General features: G+C 54.5%; 5 protein-coding genes across 5 annotated transcripts; 4 read left to right on the plus strand and 1 right to left on the minus strand.

Moving 5' to 3' along the window:
• Nucleotides 1-493: 493 nt before the first annotated feature.
• On the plus strand, nt 494-2,584 carry BGZ61DRAFT_470925 (uncharacterized protein; the record flags this gene model as incomplete). The annotated part of the gene is made up of 6 exons (XM_046248147.1): nt 494-529; nt 650-817; nt 865-1,043; nt 1,124-1,186; nt 1,425-2,287; nt 2,346-2,584. 6 exons carry the CDS (start codon nt 494-496, stop codon nt 2,582-2,584), a joined length of 1,548 nt encoding a protein of 515 aa, XP_046112287.1.
• Nucleotides 2,585-3,707: 1,123 nt separating this feature from the next.
• Nucleotides 3,708-8,736, plus strand: BGZ61DRAFT_438441 (carbamoyl-phosphate synthase L chain, ATP binding domain-containing protein). Its single transcript, XM_046244238.1, has 10 exons — nt 3,708-4,190; nt 4,291-4,311; nt 4,371-4,378; nt 4,458-4,469; nt 4,530-4,599; nt 4,658-4,777; nt 4,835-4,896; nt 4,955-5,801; nt 6,025-8,222; nt 8,275-8,736. Exons 1-10 carry the CDS (start codon nt 4,052-4,054, stop codon nt 8,380-8,382), a joined length of 3,585 nt encoding a protein of 1,194 aa, XP_046112288.1. The 5' UTR covers nt 3,708-4,051; the 3' UTR covers nt 8,383-8,736.
• Nucleotides 8,737-11,983: 3,247 nt separating this feature from the next.
• On the plus strand, nt 11,984-15,511 carry BGZ61DRAFT_338580 (uncharacterized protein; the record flags this gene model as incomplete). Its single annotated transcript, XM_046239142.1, has 4 exons — nt 11,984-12,456; nt 12,553-14,184; nt 14,237-14,370; nt 14,433-15,511. 4 exons carry the CDS (start codon nt 11,984-11,986, stop codon nt 15,509-15,511), a joined length of 3,318 nt encoding a protein of 1,105 aa, XP_046112289.1.
• Nucleotides 15,512-16,191: 680 nt separating this feature from the next.
• On the minus strand, nt 16,192-17,608 carry BGZ61DRAFT_525615 (Alpha/Beta hydrolase protein; the record flags this gene model as incomplete). Its single annotated transcript, XM_046252803.1, has 4 exons — nt 16,192-16,366; nt 16,548-17,186; nt 17,291-17,334; nt 17,495-17,608. 4 exons carry the CDS (start codon nt 17,606-17,608, stop codon nt 16,192-16,194), a joined length of 972 nt encoding a protein of 323 aa, XP_046112290.1.
• BGZ61DRAFT_16986 (uncharacterized protein) lies at nt 17,605-18,478 on the plus strand. Its single transcript, XM_046237572.1, has one exon. The coding sequence runs from the start codon at nt 17,863-17,865 to the stop codon at nt 18,328-18,330; it is 468 nt and encodes a 155-aa protein (XP_046112291.1). The 5' UTR covers nt 17,605-17,862; the 3' UTR covers nt 18,331-18,478.
• The last annotated feature ends 4,033 nt before the right edge of the window (nt 18,479-22,511 follow it).

Raw genomic sequence — 22,511 nt, forward strand, 5'->3', positions numbered from 1 at the left:
ACGAAGCCAGCCGTGAGGTCGCAGCGACGGCGCAGGCCCTAGCCAATCATGGTCTACTGCGATGTTGGAGATGGTGGCCTGGACATGGACAAGAGTACGGATGTAGCATATCCTCTCCATGACGGCGTCCGGAATAATAAATTATGGGCAAGGGGAGCACCCCGAATTGCCATGTACTGCAGAGTCCGCTTGTATCCTTGGCTAGCCGCTCCTCGCAGGTGTAGGCGCACATCTCCCTGGTCCAAAATCCCACATGATGCGCGCCATCTGCAGCACGTCACGGCACTCGTCCTCTAGAGGTTAAGGGTGAGCAGAAGCCCTGATGTCGCTCAACTCCGGCCGAGATAAGAAAAATGTCTCAGGCAGCCGTCGTTTTCTGGGCCGGCAAGCTCGCCCGCTGACTGGGGGACTTGGCTGACTGGACTGCGGGTTGGCGCAGTCGCACAGGGTATGGCACTGGCATTCTTGCGAGCGAAACTCCATCGGTATCGAGATGCCACTCCCGGTCTCCGGAGATGCGAGCTACCATGTACGTGCCTGGCCTGCTCGGTAGGGATGGGGAAGCGGGAACTTGAAAGGGGGACGGGTGGCGGATGGCGGGCTGTGCCTGGGTACCTCGTGCAGTTTCCCGGGATTGTGAGAATCCCAGGAACTTCAAGATGCCTTCTTCGGCATCACTCAGCCCTACCTCCGCTACGTGCTTCCTCGTCCAATCGGTCAATGGCTTAGATTAGATCATTCCCTTTTCAACCCTAACGTCACCGATTTTCAAAACTTGGGGTACACCGTACACCGAGCCGACGTCGGAGCTGGGGTAGTGTGCACTGGGCTCCGGAGAAGAGACCGGCATGAACTTCCTTATAGGAAAAAAACACAAACAGAATGCTGGGTGGTGGTGGGAGCCAAGTCGGTCACATCTGCGGCGATATCCCGGTGGAGGGGAGAGAAATGCGCACCAATGGAATAGCCGAATTAGTCATTGAGCTAGTTGCGATTTGCAACCTGACCGGCCTCACAGAGAAAGACAGAAATCTTCAGGCCAGGTGAGCCATCCCATCTGTCGACGTGGGAGAGGGGGTGGGCTGGATTCGGACAATTTGGGGGCATTGGCCGGCGTGGGTAGATCCCCCATCCATCTCGTCTGGTGGTGGATGCCGACGTGGACGGTAGCCGTGCAAGCGGAAGGGTAAGTGAGCGAGACGCCGGACTGTGAGCGACACACGGGGGGGTGGGTTTTGGGCGAGGGTGAGAGAGCTCCGAGACGTGAAACTGGGTCGTGGATGTAGACGTGGACAAGGACATGCAATGGCTCTGCGTCGCCGGTCTTCGACCTCCGTGGGGGTGGGGTCCTCGTGGGAATAAACAATGTCTTCATGTGGGCGGGAATGAGGGGCCTAGGTGGATGTGGCATGGAGATCATCCAGGCGAGACTGCGAGAAAGAGCCAGACACAGCCTCGGGTCATTTCGTTTGCAACGACGGGAAGTCACCGAGCCCCATGATGGCTTTTTTGCGCCAGCATCCAGCATCGGCTATAGCAGGCCTTCGTGATCCATGGTGGGCGGGCCGGATCCCAGGCTATGGAGCGGCGCATCCCCCCCCGTCGTCGCCTTTGTCTGGTCTGCACAATGGGGGTGTCTCGAATGTTTATGTAGGCAGTGGTGGTGTTGATGGAAGGCCGGCGAGCGGCGAGCCGCGCGTATGGGCGTTCGTCCAAGTCGCCAGACGAGGGAACCATGGCTCAGGGACCCAGCAGCTGTCAACCGGGACGGCCACAACATGGCTGACGGCGACACGGCGTCGGCGACGACGGAGACTGCACCCCGCACTCGCCCACCGAGCTGGGGGCTCGGACCTGTGGCTCGGAGCTCGAGCTGTGAAGCTGGAGATTGGCGCTGCTCAGTCGCCGGCGGGAATTGGTCGCCCGGGCCTGGGACCACGGCTGACCCTGCCGCCGTGGGCCTGGGGCGTCGCTGGTGATCCAAGCAAGGACCATGGCCCATTCCCGAGATACTGCAAGATGCGCGCGTCGGCTGCTGAGGCTCTGTGTGTGGGAGAGCTGCGGGACAGGGATCTAGGGACGAGCGAGTCTCCAAGGGTCCAGCACAGTACTTGGTCCAAGTTTACGTGGTACATCCTCGGCATTGAGGAATGGCCAAGGCGACGCAAACGTGGATCCGTGACTGGCCTTCCCTTTGTCCATGGCATGGGCATGGCAAGCCAGGGCGAAACCACAGGCTATGGCCGCAACGCCGGCGTCAGGCGTGTGGGACGTACAACCTCTAGAGGTAAGGTGTGGTGCGGACAACCTCTAGAGGTAAAGTGCGGTGCGGACAACCTCTAGAGGTAAAGCGTGGCGCGGTAGGGTGATGTTGGCCTACGTGGACGAAAATACGAACCAAGGATTGTTGAGGAGCAAGATTTTTTCTCAGGTCATCTGGGCTCCGGGCACACCATCCATCGATGCGCCATGTCAATGGTCGGTCAGTGTTCGGTGTTCGGTGACGGCGTCGCTTGAGACGAGACTCAACGAGACATGGGGCAATAGTGCAGTAGAGTCAGGTGAAGAGGGTTGTCGAGGTTGAGATGAGACAAAAGAAACAAGTCATAGCGGGACAGGGCGGTCGACTATCCGGCGTCGCTGATTGGTCAATGGCTAACTGTGAGCAACACGATTGTGTCTCAAGAGTTGCGTCAAGGGCGCTTTCGTCGCAAACAAGGCCGAGATGGCCGTCCCCATTTCCCATACCCTCCCTAGTTTCCTCCAATCTCTTGCTAACGCCCGCCGGAGCCTACATGCGTAGTTTGCGTTTTGCCCAGCCATTCGGCCATTTAGCCATCCAACAAAATACACACGCCCATGGATCGATAACCCATCTCGTCTTATCCTCTCCCCTCCCGTCCTGTCTTGGTCCTATCCCATCTCATCCCGCCCCGGCCGGACCTGTGACCTCAACCGCATCCCACACACACACCTCGTCATTGTTGCTCACACATTTCTCACACGCCCCCCATGTCTTCATCGTCCCCATGTCTCCACGTCCACATGTCCGTAGCATTTTGGCTACTCCGGGCGAGGCGCGGCAGTGAAGTTTATCCCATCCTGCTCGCTGCAGCACAGCAGCAGCAGCCATGCGCCTGCGCTGCACCACCCACCACCACGCCGCTGGGCTCCCCGGCACGCTGTTGTTGCTTCTCTCGCCTGCAGAAGTCCGATGCTGCAGCAGAAGACACCGGCCCGGTCCAGCTTCCCAGAGATTTCCATAGATCCGTGGAATCCCAGACGAACACCCCCCCTTGGCTGTAGAACTCGCCAGGGAAGAAAGTCACCAGGCATCCTTGAAGACGAGGTACCTGCAGTTTCCCGCGGTGGCGAGTAGTCTGACACTACCGTAACGAAGGTAGGTCCCTAGTAGAGCCAAGAGCCGTCCCACCATCAGCTACCAACCTGCATCGCTTTGCCTAGCACCGTAGTGGATGTAGTCGCCTGGGATGTTTTTTTTTATGAGCGCGGGCGATCAGAAAAGCGGCACGCTTGAGGCATGCTCTAGGTCCGCCCCAGCTCCGCAAGTCGCAAGAGGCACGGTTAACCGCCCGACTAGCGGCTTCCTTCCAACTGAGACTACCCAAGGTACCTCGCGCGCTCTGCAGCTCTCAGACCGGGGCACTTGGGAAGGTACGTGGGTAGCTCCTTCTTGCCCCGGCCCCCGGGTGTGTCACCGAGCCTGAGCTCAGGGCCGTCCTACAAAACCCCCTCACCCGCCGGCCGTCCCCCTCCTCTCCTTCTCTCTCTTCTAAGCCTCGTCCTCTCCCCTCTCGCTTCCTAGTATTTACTACGTCCAGCTACCTATTTTCTGCGCTACTGGGTGTTATCGTGGCCAATTCGTGAGCTGGAAGAGCTGTCGTGGTATCTTCATACCGACAAGCGTGCTCATTACCCCACCACTCCCCAAGACCCCGCCATATCGCCGACAAGCTCCCCCCCCGCCAGAGCTTCTTCGCCTTCACCCTTCTGCCTCCATCACCACCAATCCCTCCAGCAATCGCCCAAAATGGCCGCCGGAGCCCCCCAGCAGCCTCTCACTTTCAACGATGTCTTCGAGGATGAGGAGTTCGATGAGCCCAAGGCCGCCAACACGGTCCACCACATTCGGGCCAACTCCAGCATTATGCACGTGAAGAAGATCCTTGGTGAGTAACCGCAGGCTTCTGCGCCGTCAATGGCGCCTCAATTGGCCTCGGAACGCCCCAAAGGACATGCGCTGACTCTCCTCTTTTCACTCGCGAACAGTTGCCAACCGTGGTGAAATTCGTAAGTTACCGACGATCCATCATCCCTCAACAGACTCGCAATCGCTAACATGTGAATAGCCATTCGTGTATGACAGACCATCCATTCCACCCAACCGATCGCCCCGTGTTAGAGACTGCCAAGCTGACCCGCATTTCAATCGATAGATCTTCAGAACTGTGAGTCGTTGGCCCCGACAATCGCTGGTATGGCATAGGCTAACAGTGGCGACCGTCTAGGCTCACGAGCTTTCGCTGCACACCGTCGCAGTCTTCAGTTATGAGGACCGCCTGAGCATGCACAGACAGAGTATGGGACCTAACCCCGCAGTGTCTCAGCGATTTGTTTTGCTGACCCTTCTCAACAGAGGCCGACGAGGCCTACGTCATTGGCAAGCGTGGACAGTATACCCCTGTCGGCGCCTACCTGGCCGGCGACGAGATCATCAAAATTGCCGTCGAGCACGGTGTGCAGATGATCCATCCTGGTGAGTGGTGACTCATTCTTGGCGTCGCAGAGCTCAACCCACTGATCACGCTATTAGGTTACGGTTTCCTGTCCGAGAACGCCGAGTTCGCTCGCAACGTTGAGAAGGCTGGCCTTATCGTAAGTCAGCTTGCCCCACTGGTTCTGTTGTACCTGTGCGCTGACCCCACCACGCCAGTTCGTCGGTCCCTCCCCCACTGTAATCGACTCCCTCGGTGACAAGGTCTCTGCCCGAACCCTGGCTCTGAAGGCCAACGTGCCCGTCGTCCCTGGTACCGAGGGCGCTGTCGAGCGGTTTGAGGAGGTCAAGGACTTCACCGACAAGTATGGCTTCCCCATCATCATCAAGGCCGCTTACGGTGGTGGTGGCCGAGGTATGCGAGTCGTCCGCGAGCAGGGAACTCTGAAGGAGTCCTTCGAGCGTGCCACCTCCGAGGCCAAGACTGCCTTCGGCAACGGAACCGTCTTCGTCGAGCGCTTCCTTGACAAGCCCAAGCACATTGAGGTCCAGCTCCTTGGTGACAACCATGGTAACATTGTCCACCTGTACGAGCGTGACTGCTCCGTCCAGCGACGACACCAGAAGGTCGTCGAAATTGCTCCCGCCAAGGATCTCCCTGCCGAAGTCCGAGACAACATCCTGGCTGACGCCGTTCGATTGGCCAAGTCTGTCAACTATCGCAATGCAGGCACTGCGGAGTTCCTCGTTGACCAGCAGAACCGCTACTACTTCATTGAGATCAATCCTCGTATCCAGGTCGAGCACACCATCACCGAGGAAATTACTGGCATCGATATCGTTGCCGCTCAGATTCAGATCGCTGCTGGTGCTACTCTCCAGCAGCTTGGCCTGACCCAGGACCGCATCTCTACCCGCGGTTTCGCCATCCAGTGCCGAATCACCACTGAGGATCCCGCCAAGGGTTTCCAGCCCGACACTGGCAAGATTGAGGTTTACCGCTCGTCTGGTGGCAACGGCGTCCGCCTTGATGGTGGTAACGGTTTTGCCGGTGCCGTCATTACTCGTAAGTGCCCCTTTTCATTTATACATTCGCTTTCTTTCTTTCAACGCGGGTCGTGAAATGGTCAGCCACACCTGGAGCCCACACGCCGGCCCCACTTCCGCTTACCAGCCACACCTGCGTCATCCACCACTCCCCTTCTTCTCTTCAACATCACCACCACTCTCCAACATCACCATCGTCTCTTTGCTTGCTATCTATTCCTCATGTACTAACATCAGATTTGCCCACTATGATTCAATGCTAGTGAAGGCGACTTGCCACGGGAGTACTTACGAAATTGCGCGTCGAAAGGTTCTCCGAGCCTTAATCGAGTTCCGTGTTCGCGGAGTCAAGACCAACATTCCTTTCTTGGCTTCTCTCCTGACCCACCCTACTTTTATCGATGGCAACTGCTGGACGACTTTCATTGACGATACTCCTCAACTTTTCGACCTGATTGGCAGCCAGAACCGTGCCCAGAAGCTGCTGGCTTACCTCGGTGACGTTGCCGTCAACGGCAGCAGCATCAAGGGCCAGATTGGCGAGCCCAAGCTCAGGAGCGAGATCAATGTGCCTGAGATCATTGCCAGCGACGGTACCAAGGTTGATGTCACCCATCCTTGCCAGAAGGGATGGCGCAACATCATCCTCGAGCAGGGCCCTAAGGCCTTCGCCAAGGCTGTTCGTGATTACAAGGGCTGCCTTCTCATGGACACCACCTGGCGAGACGCCCACCAGTCTCTGCTGGCCACGCGTGTCCGAACCGTCGATCTCCTTAACATTGCCAAGGAGACCAGCCACGCTCTCTCCAACTTGTACTCCCTTGAGTGCTGGGGTGGTGCCACCTTCGATGTTGCCATGCGTTTCCTCTACGAGGATCCCTGGGACCGGCTCCGCAAGATGCGCAAGCTCATCCCCAACATTCCCTTCCAGATGTTGCTTCGTGGCGCCAACGGTGTCGCCTACGCTTCGCTGCCTGACAACGCAATCGACCACTTTGTCGACCAGGCTAAGAAGAACGGTGTCGACATTTTCCGAGTCTTCGATGCCCTGAACGATGTTGACCAGCTTGAGGTTGGTATCAAGGCCGTTCACAAGGCCGGTGGTGTTGTTGAGGCCACCGTCTGCTACAGTGGTGACATGCTCAACCCCAAGAAGAAGTACAACCTCAAGTACTACCTTGACCTTGTCGACAGGCTCGTCGCTCTCGACATCCACGTCCTGGGTATCAAGGATATGGCCGGTGTCCTCAAGCCCCACGCTGCCACCCTTCTCATTGGTGCCATCCGTGAAAAGTACCCCGACCTTCCCATCCACGTCCACACCCACGATTCTGCCGGTACTGGTGTCGCTTCCATGGTCGCTTGCGCCAAGGCCGGTGCTGACGCTGTCGATGCTGCCACCGACAGCCTGTCTGGCATGACCTCGCAGCCTAGCATCAACGCCATCCTCGCCTCCCTTGAGGGCAGTGAACTTGACCCTGGTCTGGATCCCCGCCAAGTTCGGGCTCTCGATGTCTACTGGTCCCAGCTTCGTCTGCTCTACTCTCCTTTCGAGGCTCACCTTGCCGGCCCCGACCCCGAGGTGTACGAGCACGAGATTCCGGGTGGTCAGTTGACCAACATGATGTTCCAGGCTTCTCAGCTGGGTCTCGGATCCCAGTGGCTTGAGACCAAGAAGGCGTACGAGCACGCCAACGACCTCCTTGGCGATATTGTCAAAGTTACCCCCACCTCCAAGGTCGTCGGTGACCTTGCCCAGTTCATGGTTTCCAACGGCCTGTCTCCTGAGGATGTCAAGGCTCGTGCCTCTGAGCTGGATTTCCCCGGCTCTGTCCTCGAGTTCCTCGAGGGCATGATGGGCCAGCCCTTCGGTGGATTCCCCGAGCCTCTGCGCTCCGACGCTCTCCGTGGCCGACGCAAGCTCGATAAGCGCCCCGGTCTGTTCCTCGACCCCGTCGACTTCGCCAAGGTCAAGCGCGAGCTTGGCAAGAAGTTCGGTGCCCCCGTCACCGAATGCGATATCGCCTCGTACGTCATGTATCCCAAGGTCTTTGAGGACTACAAGAAGTTCGTCCAGCAGTACGGTGATCTTTCCGTTCTTCCTACTCGATACTTCCTCACCCGACCTGAGATTGGCGAGGAGTTCAACGTCGAGCTCGAGAAGGGCAAGATCCTCATTCTGAAGCTCCTTGCTGTCGGTCCCCTCTCTGAGAACACCGGCCAGCGTGAGGTCTTCTTCGAGATGAACGGCGAGGTCCGACAGGTCACCGTCGTTGACAAGAAGGCTGCTGTTGACAACATCAGCCGACCCAAGGCTGATCCTAACGACTCCAGCCAGGTCGGCGCCCCCATGTCTGGTGTTCTGGTTGAGCTCCGAGTCCACGAGGGCTCCGAAGTCAAGAAGGGTGACCCCCTTGCTGTTCTGTCTGCCATGAAGATGGTAAGTTTCTTAATCCTACTCTTCACATCGTTCATTGTTAACGCTCTCACAGGAAATGGTTATCTCTGCGCCCCACAGCGGTAAGGTTGCCCACGTCCAGGTTCGCGAGGGCGACTCCGTCGATGGCTCGGACTTGGTCTGCCGAATTGAGAAGGCTTAATTGTCTTTTACGTTAAAAAGTGAGCATGAAATAACGCGTTGTGTTGTTAACAAGGGAGGTGGGTGGATTGGTTAGGGCTTAAGGTTAAATTGCTGTGTATCCCACTGGAAGTCGGCTGCTGGGAGAGAGCAATGGTTTCGGCGCGAGGGAACGATGTCCTTTGATTATTAGTATTGCTAAAAGGACTTTCAATATGAGTACCTACAATTTTATATATTACAGAAAGCATCTACATTTCTGTGACACACAGCCAATATCTCCGTCTGTACTGACTGTTGATGCGGTGGGTGAAATAAGGATTATTCTTAGTATTTATTCATCCTAATTGTAAGAATTATTCTTAGTATTGATTCCTCCCAAAAGTGTGTGTGGGGATGAGCAACAAGGGGGACTGGAAAGCCTAACAACTCCACCCCGAGGCAGATGAGGATTGTGATGGCGATTGTCCGCAACAGCTGAAAAGCTGAACTTAGAAATGACGAAAATGAATAAAGGGGACGAGGTATTATAGATACCACTCCCAGTATCATCTAACCATATGATTTGCGAAGGAATGTAGCGGCAATAGGTTGAGATTACTGTCAATTGAGGATTCTATATATCTGGCTGCTGATGAAAGCAAACAGATCAATCTGCTGTCTCAGAACCTCACTGGAACATCTCAAGACTGACTAATCAGGTAATAGCTTTAAAATAGGGCAAGACTTTTTGTAGAAGGTAGCTTGCTGTGGACTCGTTCCCAAAAATGCAAAGCCTTAATATCCCTAGTTCCCCCGAAAACATAGATTCTCCGATACAATAGTAATATTTATTTTTAGCATCTAATCCTCTTAAGGATAGGATTTACTTTATTCATTAGGTTAGGTCTTATAATAAACATATAGCTATATTTGGTTTTTTTTGTAGTCTTACTCAATATTATCAGATAGATCAAAGCTATATAGTAATCTTAAATAGTAGGAATAAATAATAAGAGCTACACCCAGCACCAGAAGAAATAGTAGCTAAATAATAAGGTTATTACCCACCAGTCTCTACCTAAAGCTTCCATTCAGCCCCTCTAACTTCAACTCTATTATCTATAGTTAATAATCTTACTATTTGCAATTAATAACCTTAAAATAGTAACCTTATTCCAAGTAAAGGGATATAAGAGAGACTAATATCTCCTATTATCAAAAGGCCAACTTCCCTTCTAATACTTATCTCTTATCCTATAATAACTAACTTTAAATATAGCAAATTTTATTTAAAAAGCCCTTACTACTAGTAACCTATTATATCTATATTATATAAATAATATCCAATATAATCTCAGATTCTTTTAGAATCTAAAGAATAAATAAAAAAAATAAAAGCTAAATTTCCTCTTAAGCTTTCTTAAGAAAGAAAATTTATTTAAGCTATTACTATACTATCTATAATATCTAAATAGAAGATAATAAATTATATTAATTATTTTTAGATACTATTTACTTTTTTATAATAGAAATAAAATTAATAGACAAGGAAATTAAATTCTTAGTAGTAATTTTATTTTATATATCTAAATAGAAATAGCCGCGCTTTACGACTTAGCGAAAAATATTAACAATACCAATCCGAGGAGTCGAGTCTTCCTCCAGGATATCGCCGGGGCCCAATACGACCCCTGGTTCCAGGAGCTGTTATGTTGCGTTGGGTTGGTACGGATGCTAGCCACATAGGGTGCTGGCTAGAGGGGGGATTCGAATGACTTAAACGGGTCATCATGGGCGTTGGGGATCTCGGGGCGTTTTACAGGTCGGGTCGTGGGAGTTTTCAGTGCATTCATCAAGGTTAGACTGGGTCGAAAAGGTTAGACAGGATTCCGGCAGAGAAGAAAAAAGCAGCTTGAAACCCAAAACTTGGGCCTTGGCAACTGTGATGTGCGCGCAACGAAAATGCAGTAAATTCAAACACTAGGTTCCCTCATCGAGGGAAACGTATAGCTATATTGCGGAAAGCATTATAGCAAACTGTTTTTAGGAAGGTGTTATAGTTATTCGCTTCGCATCCGCCAGGCCTTTCTTCTTACTCACTAAAACGAGGTCCGAAGTTTCTTGGAATCCCTTCTAATTGTTCAATATATATAGATATTTCATTCCATCACAACCAATTTTCAATATGGCGAATATCACTCGAGAAGCTCTTTCCAGGGATAACCTGATATATCCGCAATATAGATCCCAACTCTGAATCCAATATCATGTCGGAGTTGGGATCTATATTGCGGATATATCAGGTTATCCCTGGAAAGAGCTTCTCGAGTGATATTCGTCATATTGAAAATTGGTTGTAATGGGATAAGTGTCAGAAGGGAAGTTGGTCTCTTGACGATGGGAGACGTCAGTCTCCCTTATATCCTATTGCTCGGAATAAGGTTACTATCTCAAGGTCGTTGACTGCAGACAATAGGGTCGTTGACTGACCCTATTGTCTACAGACAGTAGGGATGAAGTCAGAGGGGTTGAATGGAAGCTTCAGGCAGAGACCGGTGGGCAACAACTTTATTGTTCAGCTACTGTTTCTTCTGGTGCTGGGTGTAGCACTTATTGTTTATCCCTACTGTTTGAGATTACTGTATGGCTTTGATCTATCTGATGATATTGAGTAGAGCTAAAAAAAAACCAAATATATGGATATTTCACATGGATGATAAAGAAATAAGGGAGAGTTAATTGCGTGTAAACTTTGATCATGATATTGACCTGAGCAAGGCATCTGATATTTCTTGTATCGGTTGCTTGCAAAAGTTGAAGCCCACTAGTTGTGCGCATGTATCTAAGCTTAGGCAACAAGAGATACGCCCCTGCCATTCATAAATCCCAAAACAAATGTGGGAACTAGTAATAGATCAACGAGACAAAGCGATCAATAAATCAAGAGTGATTCATAATACGCAGATGCGTCTTCTGTGATAGCTGGTGGGCTTGGCGCCTACCCTGCACGTATATCGAAAAGCAAGGTCGTTACATCCGCTATCTCCAGGCAGCTGTGGCGCCCCGTGCAGCTGCGGCAACGCCTAAGCCACAAGACATGCAGGCCTATGAGTCTTCGTCTGGGAGCTAGGGCGACTCATTCCCTATGGTTTCCCCATTAGGAAAATATGAATTAAATGAGGTGACTTAATCACTCGTATGACTCTTCCTCGAACGCCTTTTCCCCCGCGCAATGCATGGTTTGGCCACTAAGAAATGAAGTCGAAGTTGGAGGGGCAGATTTGGGTGAGTCATTCTGACGGTCAGCCAATCCGGCAGCACCGAGCACCTGCCTCAACGAAGTAAGGGAAGAGACGAGACAGCCCGCAGTCCGGCCTTGCCACAGCCGAGAGCCCCACCAAGGCAAACGCCTCCGTGAAGGTCTTCGCAAATATCAAAAGAGCCTCCAGCCCTCTCCGTGCTCTGGCCTTTCCATTGCTTTGTCACTTTTCCCTCATTTTCTTTCAGTTTGCTTGGAGCTTTACTCTTCACCCAGCTCCCTGTTCATTTTGCTTTCTACGAAGACGCTGTATTTCAGAAAGCGCATCCCCACTTCAAAGAGGACGACAGCTTGGCCATCAAACTTTGTGATTGTTGCCACCATGCCTGAGGGAGAGGGAGGTCCGGCTCCCAACCAGGCCCAGGGCCAATCTCAGGGATCCAGAGGAGGAAATTCACGCGGAGGACGTCGCAGAGGCCGCGGAGGAAGGGGACGTGGCCGCGGAAATGGAAATGGTGCCTCTCGTGGGGGCAGAAACGCCCCTACGGAGGGAGATGCCCCAGCGCCCAGCTCTGTGGCGACGGCCCAGCCGGCAGCCCAGCTAGACCTGTCTTCTACCCCTGAAAGTTCAGGAGCGTCGAGAGGCAGGCGAGGTAGACGCGGAGGACGATCTGGCGGTGCTCGTGGCTCAGAAACCCAGCCACGAGGCTCGTTCCAGGTGGGACCGCAACGGCGGTTTGGTGGTCGCTTAACCAGCAATGTCGACGAGGTTAGCCAAGCCAACACGGATGCACAGCTTTCATTAAGCGCAGATGCTCCAGAGTTTGTCCCCGGCCAACCCGTTGCTACAAGAAGGTAGGTCTTCTCCAACTCCTAGGGTCGTCGCGGAATCAACAATACTAACTAATATTCCAGTTCCGAACCTCATCCCCAAGCGCAGACATCTTCGAGATCGCGGAATCGACGGAAACCGAAGAAGACTAGGGTAGAGGTACCGAAGTCCACCGCCTCCGAACTCTGGCAACGAATACAGGAGGATATTAGCAATTTCAACTACGAATGCCGAGTCTGCACCGAAGAGATCACTCGGGAATGCAAAGTTTGGTCGTGTACTACCTGCTGGACCGTTGTCCATCTGAACTGTGCTCAAGAATGGTACGATAGCTCCATGAAGATCGACAACAGCTCAGGCGACCCAGTCTGGCGCTGCCCTGGCTGCAACTCGCACCTCTCCGAAGGACCCAACTCCTATCATTGTTGGTGCGGCAAAGAGACCAGTCCAAGCCAGACCAGCAACTTTCTGCCTCCACACTCTTGTGGACAGACATGCTCCAAACCGAAGTCGACCTGCCCTCATCCTTGTCCTCTTCAATGTCACGCCGGACCTTGTCCGCCTTGTGCAGTGTTGAGTCCACCAGAGCCCTGCTACTGTGGCAAACAAACGAATCGCAAGCCGTGCAGGGAAACTGACTATCACAATGGTTGGAGTTGTCAAGAGGCCTGTGGCGACTTCCTTTCTTGTGGAGAGCACATGTGCTCCCAACCCTGTCACCCAGGGCTCTGTGGAGATTGCCCCGTCCCGATTAGTGCGAAATGTTACTGCGGGAAGGTCGGCAAGGAGATGAAGTGCTCACAGCAAGACGACGTGTGCGACTCCTACGATCCGGCAAAGGACACTTGGTTCACAGGCTCCTTCAATTGTGGAAACACCTGTGGAAGAGCCTATGACTGCGGTGTTCATACGTGCGAAACATCTTGCCATGCTCAAGATGAGTTACCAGCACACTGCCCCTTGGCCCCGGATGTGGTAACCCATTGTCCCTGTGGGAAGACCCTACTCGAAGATCTCATGGACCACCCGAGAGGGTCTTGTGAGGACGAAATTTCCCACTGCGACAAACCGTGTCAGAGGCTTCTCCCATGCGGTCATCTCTGCACCTCTCTGTGCCATATTGGTGACTGTAGCCCATGCGGCGAGATTATGGACATTGATTGCCGCTGCGGTCGAGTCACAAACGAGACTATCTGCCACCAAGGTGACGTGCAGAATCCGCTGTGCTTCAAAGTTTGCCAGGCAACGAGGAACTGTGGACGTCACCGATGTGGCGAGCGTTGTTGCTCCGGTGACAAGAAGGCGCAACAAAGGATTGCTCAACAGAAAAAGAAACGCTCAGGTGTTGACTCCATTCCCGTTGAGGCAGAGCATATTTGCCTTCAGGTCTGTGGTCGACCCCTGAAATGCGGCAGCCACGCATGCGAGAAGCTCTGCCATCGCGGACCCTGCTCGACTTGCCCAGAAGCTGTCTGGGAAGAAATTAGCTGCAGTTGTGGCACAACTGTTCTGCAACCACCTCAGCCTTGTGGAACTCGACAACCATATTGCACGTCAAAGTGTAGACGACATCCAGCTTGTGGGCATCCAACGGTTGACCACCAATGTCATTCTGACGATGTTGAGTGTCCTCCGTGCCCCTATCTGACTGAAAAGACTTGCGCTTGTGGAAAAAAGACGTTCGCCAACAAGCCATGCCATCTTCAGCTTGCCCATTGTGGGGAGGCTTGTGGACAAAAGCTCCAGTGCGGGTAAGCAACTTTCTAAGAACGGTTGAAGATAAGAGTGCTGACACATTTCTAGACTTCATGCATGCCGAAAGCTCTGCCATCGTCCTGGCGAGTGCGGCGACGCTCAGAATGGCTGCGAGCAGGTTTGCGGAAAGACGAAACTCTTCTGCAACCATACCTGCCAGAATGTCTGCCACGGCCAAACTCGTAAGTACTACTTCATTCTTATCAATGTCTGGGTGAATTCTTTCGCTAATATTCAACTCTAGCCTGTAACGAGTCAAACGCATGCCAGATGAAGATGTTCGTCGCATGCCCCTGCGGTAATCGTAAGAAGGAGTTCAAATGCCTGGCCGGCTCATTGAACCCAGAGCCAGTACGACCAGAGCAAAAGTGCGACGAGGAGTGCGAGCGTCTTGACCGTAACCGCCGTCTTGCTGCTGCCCTCAACATCGACCCTGCCACGCACACCAACGACCATGTTCCCTTCTCCGACAACACCCTTAAGCTCTATAAGGAGTTTACTACCTGGGGCGACCGCCAAGAGAGCGAGTTTCGCGTTTTCGCGGCGAACCAGGAGGAGGTCCGCCTACGATACGAGCCCATGCGTAACCAGTCGCGCCAGTTTCTTCACCTCCTTGCCGAGGACTTTGGCCTAGAGAGTAAGAGCGATGACTACGATACCCAACGGGCTGTGGTCGTGTGGAAGACGGAGCGCTTCGTCTCGGCCCCGTCCAAGACTCTCGCCCAGTGCGTCAAGATCCGAGCCGCCCAGGCTGCCCAGGCCGCAGCAGAAGCGGCCATCCGGCCCCCGAGTCCTCCGGCAATGGGGAACGAACCCTTCAACGGCTTCGTCCTCACTACGCCCCGCTTCGGTATCACCATTGAAGAGATTACAGCCGGCCTAGAGACGGACCTCGCTACGCTTCCATCCTTCCAGTTCAAGACCGAATTCACCACCCACATCGAGCCCAATGATGAAGTCTTCATCAAGGCTACGGCACAGTACGCTGCCTTCCTAACCTCCTCCTCTGTCGAGACGAGCCTTACGAGTCTCAAGCCCCGCCTCGAACAGACGCTGAGCCGAGACAAACTCGCGGAGGGTATCTTGCTTTGCCATATCGATACTAGCGGGGCTGTCACCCGTCGCGAGGCGCCCCGCCGTCCCGGCGCAGGCGGATGGAGTGCTGTTGCCGGTCGCGCGGCCTCGTGGAGGACCACTTCCGCCGCGGAAGATGAGGCTAGCAAGGCACCCGGGCGCCGCTTTGTCGGCTTGAGGAAGAAGAAGCCCCAACAACCCGAGGCGGGCAAGGTATGGGCAGCGCTAGATGGGGATGTAGAGTGCTAGATGGTGTTATGATGGAACGAAGATGCATTGCATGACTTGGCACCGCATCCCAGATTGGCCCATTGTAAATACATAGATTCCGAGTCATGCGCGCATAAACGACCCTAGGCTAGGGAAGATAACATGGTTTAACGTCAGTGTTTTATTCGTTGGTTTGCATTGATATTGGAGATAGAAGTCAAGCAGCTTCCGAGACGATGATCCTTGCCTCTATGCGCAGGACGTCTCTATGATCAGATGAGCAAGGTCGTATCGGGGGCGAACCTAGATCGTGACGACACAGGTTGAGAGCACTTGTCGCAGTGCCAAGCCCGGATAAAAATCGACGGCATTTGTGTCTGAGACAGGATGTCACTTTGATGCTGATTGTCGATATCACGAGGCACACCTCGCGATAGCGAGGTTGGATCACATGGGAAGTTCCGCCACCAGTCCTGAGACAACCACACACACGCAAACACATAAACGAGGGCACCAAGTTTTGGATTAATCATAGTCTCATCATTTTTCTATCTCTGGTTCTGGCTTTATGCCGGGGTCTGTATGTATGTACAGTATGCAAAATGTGGAGGGCGTTGGAGGCCCTATGGGAAAGGCGGGGGTATCATTCAATCATAGGGTGTCCATGCGATTCCCGGCCGGGATTCAAGGCTCTATGTGTATCTGGATCACGTCCCATTCTATAAGCGAGTTTGCTCTCGTGGCTTCTCGCTTGTCACTTCGGCAACAAAGTCGGCCACGGCCTCGAAATACCCTTCCTCAAGGACGCTCGAGTTGTGATCGCCGGCGGGCAGGGGCTTCCACCGCTTGAAGGGGGCTTTGGAAATCTCGAAGAGCTGGCGCATGTGCTTTGGTCTGCAGAGTATTAGTCTGGAATTCGCCACGTAGAGAAGTCAGGAAGAAGGGTTGAATGGATCGGTCAGAGGACATTCGGGTTTCAAATCAGGACCACAAGTGGTCTCATATTTTGTGGGTGATGCAATTTGATCATCATAAGATCGGGGGAAGAATAAAGGAAACAACGGGGTAGACTCACGGTACAATCTCGTCCTGCAAGCCGCTGATGAAGAGGGTTGGCACCTTGTTGATGTTCGGCAATGTCGACTCACTGGGCCAGACCTGGTGGCAAAGTAGGGTAAGATACTTGGCCGGGGGCACCACGGAAGGGATGAGCTTCCGGATGGAAAGGAACGTATTTTCAAGGATCAAACCGGCAATGTCTCCAGCTTCCTGGTTCTTAGCCACGAGCTTGACGCTGACGGCGCCGCCAAGGCTCTGGCCGTAGACGATGAGCTTGTGGTCTCGTGTCTCGGCACGCTGGCGCAGATAGTTGAGACCGGTCTGGGCGTCCATGTTCAAGCCCGACTCGTCAGGCTCGCCAGTGGAGGCGCCATAGCCCCGATACTCGAGCATGAAGACGTTGCACCCAATGTAGTTGATGATCATGCGAGCAATGGGCAATCGGTGGCCGATATTTCCCGCATTGCCGTGGAACATCAATATGGTGACATTGGAGTTCCGACCGCCACGCGGGCCGCGGATGTAGTAGGCTGAGAGCTTCTCGCCATCGTCGGTCGGGATGACCAGCTCCTCAAAATCTTTGAGAGAATAGTCAGAAGGTTTGGGAATGTCGGTTCGAGAATTTGCGGGAATGTGGCTCGGATAAATCAATGCCCTAATGCAGGGAAAGGCTGGTTAGCGGGTCGCCAAGCGGGTCGCGTTGCGAAGCGTGGAGGACAGAGACACGATGGGGATGGAAAGACGCGGAGGGAGACGGACTTTTGCTTGAAGTACAGCAGAGACGTGAGGACGGCGGCGATGCCCTGTATGCGCATGGCTTGGTCAGCTTTGGGGAACCGGGACTAGAACTGGCAACTGGCTGCATCCCGGTGGATGCTGGGGCCAGGTGGGAGGCCAGATGAGGTGGCATTGCGCTGTGCTTTTGCTTGCAGTTGTGCCTTGTGAGCAGCCAGGCTGACGTACCGTTGAAGCCAGTGCAGGCAGACGCATGTAGCTGGCGACGGAGCTGAGGAGCGAGACGGTCTGCTCCAGATAGCTGGTGGAAGGGGAGGAAGGAGGAGAGTTGGAAGAGGACATGGTTGAGCGATCCGTTTTGCTGGGCATCTATTACAGCTAGGGGGGGGTGGTAGCGAGGCCGAAAGTGCGGTGACGGCCTAGGCAAGGCCCGGCTGACCGACGAGGAAACGGACAGAGGATGGAAAGGGGATCACAAAGAAATGAGACGGAACCAGCCCAGCAGCAAAAGCAATGTCTCGCAGTGGCGGCAGCGGGGATCCGGGGACAGGAACCAACTCCACGGGGCCGATTGAGGCGGCGTGTCAGGTGTCGAGATGTCCGAGCGAATGGATGACGGGCAGGTCATGGAGTTGGCAGGTTGGCAGCTGGGCGCTGTGACGTGGGAGCGCGTCCTCTGGCTCCTCGGATCGGGGCCAACACGCTCGGGAGGTGCAGAAGACGAGAGGTCGGAACGTGGCAAGCGGAGATCGGGAGACGTCAAAGTCGATAGTCTCCGGGCGCGGCCGCGAATGCGAGCATCAAATGTCACTGGTGCACGGAAGATGGCTTGCTGGTCTTGGGACCCGTGCCGTATCTGTTCTCGGGAGCGATTCCGTTTAAGGTACCATTATGCAGGACGAAGGGGCCGGTTTGAGGGTCGACAGAGCCGAGGCAGGCTGAGAGGGCGAAAGCGCGTGGGATGGGATGATGGTGCGGAGAGCACGCGGAAGAGGGACGGCGCGAAGGAGACCAGACCAGGGAGTAGGTACCTAGGTAGGTATGGAGTAGGGAGCAGGGAATAGAGATGGTCCCTTGCAGCGGCCGGCGAGGGTGAGTGAGTAGTGGTGGTGAAGGTAGTGATAGTGATGGTGAAGGAGGACGATGGGATGGAAGACGACGTCGGTTTTGTTCTACTAGGCGGATAATAGTCGACAATGGTAGGTACCTGAGGTAGCTCAACTCAACGGATCAATTGATGAGTCGGCTTACCTCACCTCGCAATAACGTGCTCTCAATAGTGCTTCATCTCCAGCTCGGTTACCTTAGTTAGGTACCTAGGTATTCTCACTGGTGGTAGGTGCTGAAGCTCTCAACCTCAGCACTCAGCACTGAGCGCTCATAGAGACCTCGCGCACTTTCTCCAGAGCACGGAGACGCACACCAGACACTGACCAGTGGTGGAGCCGCATGATTCCCTCTCCACCGAGCTGAGATGATGGTACATGGGTGATGCGCATGAGAGGTATACTCCCGCCTCCACTGGCAGAGGGGATACATCGGAGACAAACACTCCAATGTACTAGGTCACCATCAAATCAAATGAAACCGCACGCCAACAAGCGAAACTCCTTCATCGCCATCGCATTAAAAACGCAGGGGAGCTTGCGGATAATGGGAATGGGCGTTTGTCAAAACAAAAGGGAACACTCGAGGGAAACAAAAGAAAGCAAATCAACCGGAATCAAATCAAACCGTATCAACGCGCAATTCCAGAGCTTATGCATTGCCAGCACACACAGACATACCCAGGGCCGCTCACACAGTTGGGACCTGCAGTCAGTCTACTGCGCTGTTTTGATTGACTCTAGCGCAATTGGCCGTAGACGAGACAGTGACGGCACCTAGCTCAGCGCCAGGACGAGCGTCATATCATGCCGGTGGAAATGAAGCCAACGCCATAACCCCGATTAGGAAGCTTCTACGCGCGACCAGCTCCTTGGCGACTCTGTCAGCGAAGGCGCATGACCACAGGTCAAGGGGTCCTGCTACGTAAGAGGGGCATCCAGTAGCACCGAGATGGGAGGTAATTAATCCTATTTATGATGGCGAGCCCAGCCGTTCTCCCGGGGAAGATCTGACGCCACGATGCTGACGATGGCTTTGCACGTGTGCTCCCTGTAACGAGGTGTGCCCCTTGCCGAAGCCGTCCTGCCTACGTAACACTCTCCTGGGAGGCGATTCCGGAGCTGATGACGATGTCGTTTGACAAGACGAGCTTTGGCCAATTCGGTTTCGTCAAGGTGGCTGTAGCTATGCAACATGCAATATACCTACGTACTACGGCGCTGATTCTATTTCTGACGTTGGCCCGCGTCGGCCACTCGGGGACCTGCATAAGAGCCAGGACGACTTACCCCAAAGTTTAGTGGGCTAGTACAACCAACACCTCGGGAAGCCCAGCTTGGAGACCAACAAGCAACCACTCTAGCGAAGAATGTGGCTGTACGAGACGGGCGCCTCCTCCGCCAGGGGACACAGACCCAAGCGGATGGAGGGGGAAGCTTTGGAGAATACTGGTCCGCACATAGCTCCCCTGGGCTGGGAAGCGTGTCATTCGTCGAGATGGTCGCGGAATCCAAAATCAGATATCCAAATCAGCCCTAAGTTAGGTGGGTGTCTGAGCATTTCCCGAATGGCATACAATAGCCTCCGGGCCGTCTCTGGTCTGTTGTCTCGTCCCGTTTGTCTCACCCGCTCTTCTCGCCCGCTCTCTTCCACGGCCGGAGGGGCTGACGAATGCATTCCACAGCTTTGTGACGAGCCGCAGCAGAAAGTTAGAATGTCCCAAGACGCCCCCGTTGAACCAGGGATGTCCCCTGAAACCCGCCTCACATTGCTTTCCGAACCTACCGCACGTTTGTTCTAGTCGCCCTCCTACGGCGGGCACGAGACCTGTTGGTAACGACGCCCATTCGACGGCCGGCTGCAGGGTGAGATGAGGATGAGGCGAGGCGATCGATCCATGGCTGGCGGCGCATGGGGCGAGCGGAAAATGAGGGAGAAAATCACAAATCAGACGAGCTATCTGGCCAGCCTCGCCGCAGATCTGGCGCCGTCGAGGCTGTTATCTTGGAAGTGGGGTTGGCTTTGGTGGACTGTGGGCATCCAAGCTATCATGGACGCTTTTCTTCTTCTTCTTCTCTCGAGGAAACTTGGAGGCAGAGGAATGTGTGCTAAGATCCCAGGGATGGTGTACTAAAAGTCTAAGAATGGGATATATGCACTAAGAGCTAACGGATGGGATGCAAGGGCGCAGTTGAAATCCCTCCCAATCAAGGTCTGTGGATGCGCGTTAGACGCGCCGGCACGACTCGTCGAAGCGCACCTGAGTGTCTGCGTCCCAGGTATCGACTGTGGTTGGCTCGAAGCGATAGAGATGCTGTTGGCGATGGAGGGTATCAATCTCTCAGAGGGTGGTCGGCGGTTACTGAGGGAGACCCTAGGAAGCAGGATGCGACCACAGCTGCCCAATCCCCTGCAGCCAAGCTCTCTTCCAACGTCCCATTGCCCCATCAGATCGTTGACAAGAAGCCTTACCCTGACCCTGGGCAGCGATTTTTTTTCTTTTGTCTCTATCGCCCCGCAAGCAGCGCGAACAATGTTGACGACCCAGTGAGAGCGAGCTTAGTGAGGCTAGGCCTGCAGTAGAGCGTTGCCAGAAGTGGGAATAGTTCAAGGTCCAGCGGCCCAGCACGCGCTCTGGTGGTGGTGGTGGGCTGCACGGCAGGCTCTTTGGGCACCTCTGGAGCGGCGATCAGCCATTCAGCTGCGAAACATGCACCACGACGCGCGTGTTGTTGACGCCAAACGGCAGCAGCTCAGCCAGAACCGGGAGTTGGGAGCCCATCCGCGTCCGCATCCATCCGCATCCCCATCCCACGGAACCAGGAGTCCCAGGAGGAGGTGCATACGGAGGGAGCAAAACCACGGGGTAAGACACGAGCGCTCTGTTAAACACCCTGCAGACACCCTGTAGCCACCCTGTAGACACCCTGTAACAACCCATGGCTCCATGATGGCTCCCGTCTGACCTGACCCCTCTGACCCCTCTGACCCCTCGGACGTGGGACGTGAGACACCACCTCCAACACGCAGCGCTCATCAGCCCATGCGTCTCCCGCTCCGTGTGACCCCCGCGGCATTGAGGCATGTCCTGCCGTGGTGCCATCCAGCCAATGATGACGCCGCCTCAGCCGAGTTTGGGGATTGCGCCTGGGGAGCGACGTACCCCCGTAGCGTGTCAAGCGTGTTACGCCGTTGCTGGGGTGGGTTGTGTGTTGTCCAGGGCCCTACCCGGCGGTGGTGGGCACTGGTGGCGTCGCCGTAGCGGTGGGATGGGTCCGATAGCAGCCCATCGTAGCCCCGTTGCAGCCCATCGTCGCCCGGAAGAGTGCTGTTGCAGCGTCTGATAGGGCGGGCGCGCGCCCAGTTTGCCCAACCCAACCGGTGCTCTGGTCATTGCCTCACTGGGCTTTTGAGTTTTTTTCTTCTTCTTTCCCTGGGAAGGCCCTTGGTGTGCTTGGGTGTGCCGTTGCGCGCCGCTGCTGTTAGGTACATCACTGGGCTCTAGCTTGGTGCAGGTTTCATCTGGGCATCCACAAACAACGCCCAAAACCTCTCTCTCACACTTTTCGCCCACACACACAACGAGCGTCGCAATTTGAGCGACGACCCTCAGGTCTCCGGTATCTGGTCCTCTGAGTTTCTCGTTCCCCCCCCTCCAACTCTCTTCTTCCTCCTCCTCCATCCCTCAATGCTCACGCGTCATCTCCTTAATTAAAACCTTCCATCACACGCCCCCCTCGCGCTCACGCTATCCGCGCCTCCATCATCACGCTACAACCCACGACGAACTCGACAGCATCCAGCCAGCATCCCACCACGCCCGCAACATCCGCATCGCACCCGTGCCCGCCGCTCGCCGCTGACGGACGGACCCTGGCCATACCCTCCACCTGACTCTGGCGCTCATCTCACTCGGCCGCCCCTCCATCTGGGTTCTTGTTTGCTCCCCCTCGCTCGGCCGTCGACTCTATTCGTATTGTCAACTCCCGTTCTGAGACTGAAACGCATTCCTCCATCCTCAAAGGGACCCCTTGACTCCTTGCTTCGCCCTCCGTGCCGCCCCCAAGTGCCAAATTTACCTACTGTACCCGCTCCCGCACCTGTACCCGCACTCGCACTCGCAACAGCGCATCCTCTT

This window comes from Ilyonectria robusta (assembly GCF_021365365.1).
Source record: "Ilyonectria robusta strain PMI_751 chromosome Unknown BGZ61scaffold_1, whole genome shotgun sequence".
NCBI lineage: Eukaryota > Fungi > Ascomycota > Sordariomycetes > Hypocreales > Nectriaceae > Ilyonectria > Ilyonectria robusta.

What these genes read in the sequence shown, in the direction of transcription:
- BGZ61DRAFT_438441 (XM_046244238.1), top strand. Translation starts at nt 4,052, where the DNA reads ATGGCCGCCGGAGCCCCCCAGCAGCCTCTCACTTTCAACGATGTCTTC. An exon ending in CCTGAGCATGCACAGACAGA is followed by an intron (nt 4,600 to 4,657) that starts GTATGGGACCTA and finishes CCTTCTCAACAG; the next exon opens with AGGCCGACGAGGCCTACGTC. An exon ending in TTGAGAAGGCTGGCCTTATC is followed by an intron (nt 4,897 to 4,954) that starts GTAAGTCAGCTT and finishes CCACCACGCCAG; the next exon opens with TTCGTCGGTCCCTCCCCCAC.
- BGZ61DRAFT_16986 (XM_046237572.1), top strand. Translation starts at nt 17,863, where the DNA reads ATGTCCGAGCGAATGGATGACGGGCAGGTCATGGAGTTGGCAGGTTGG.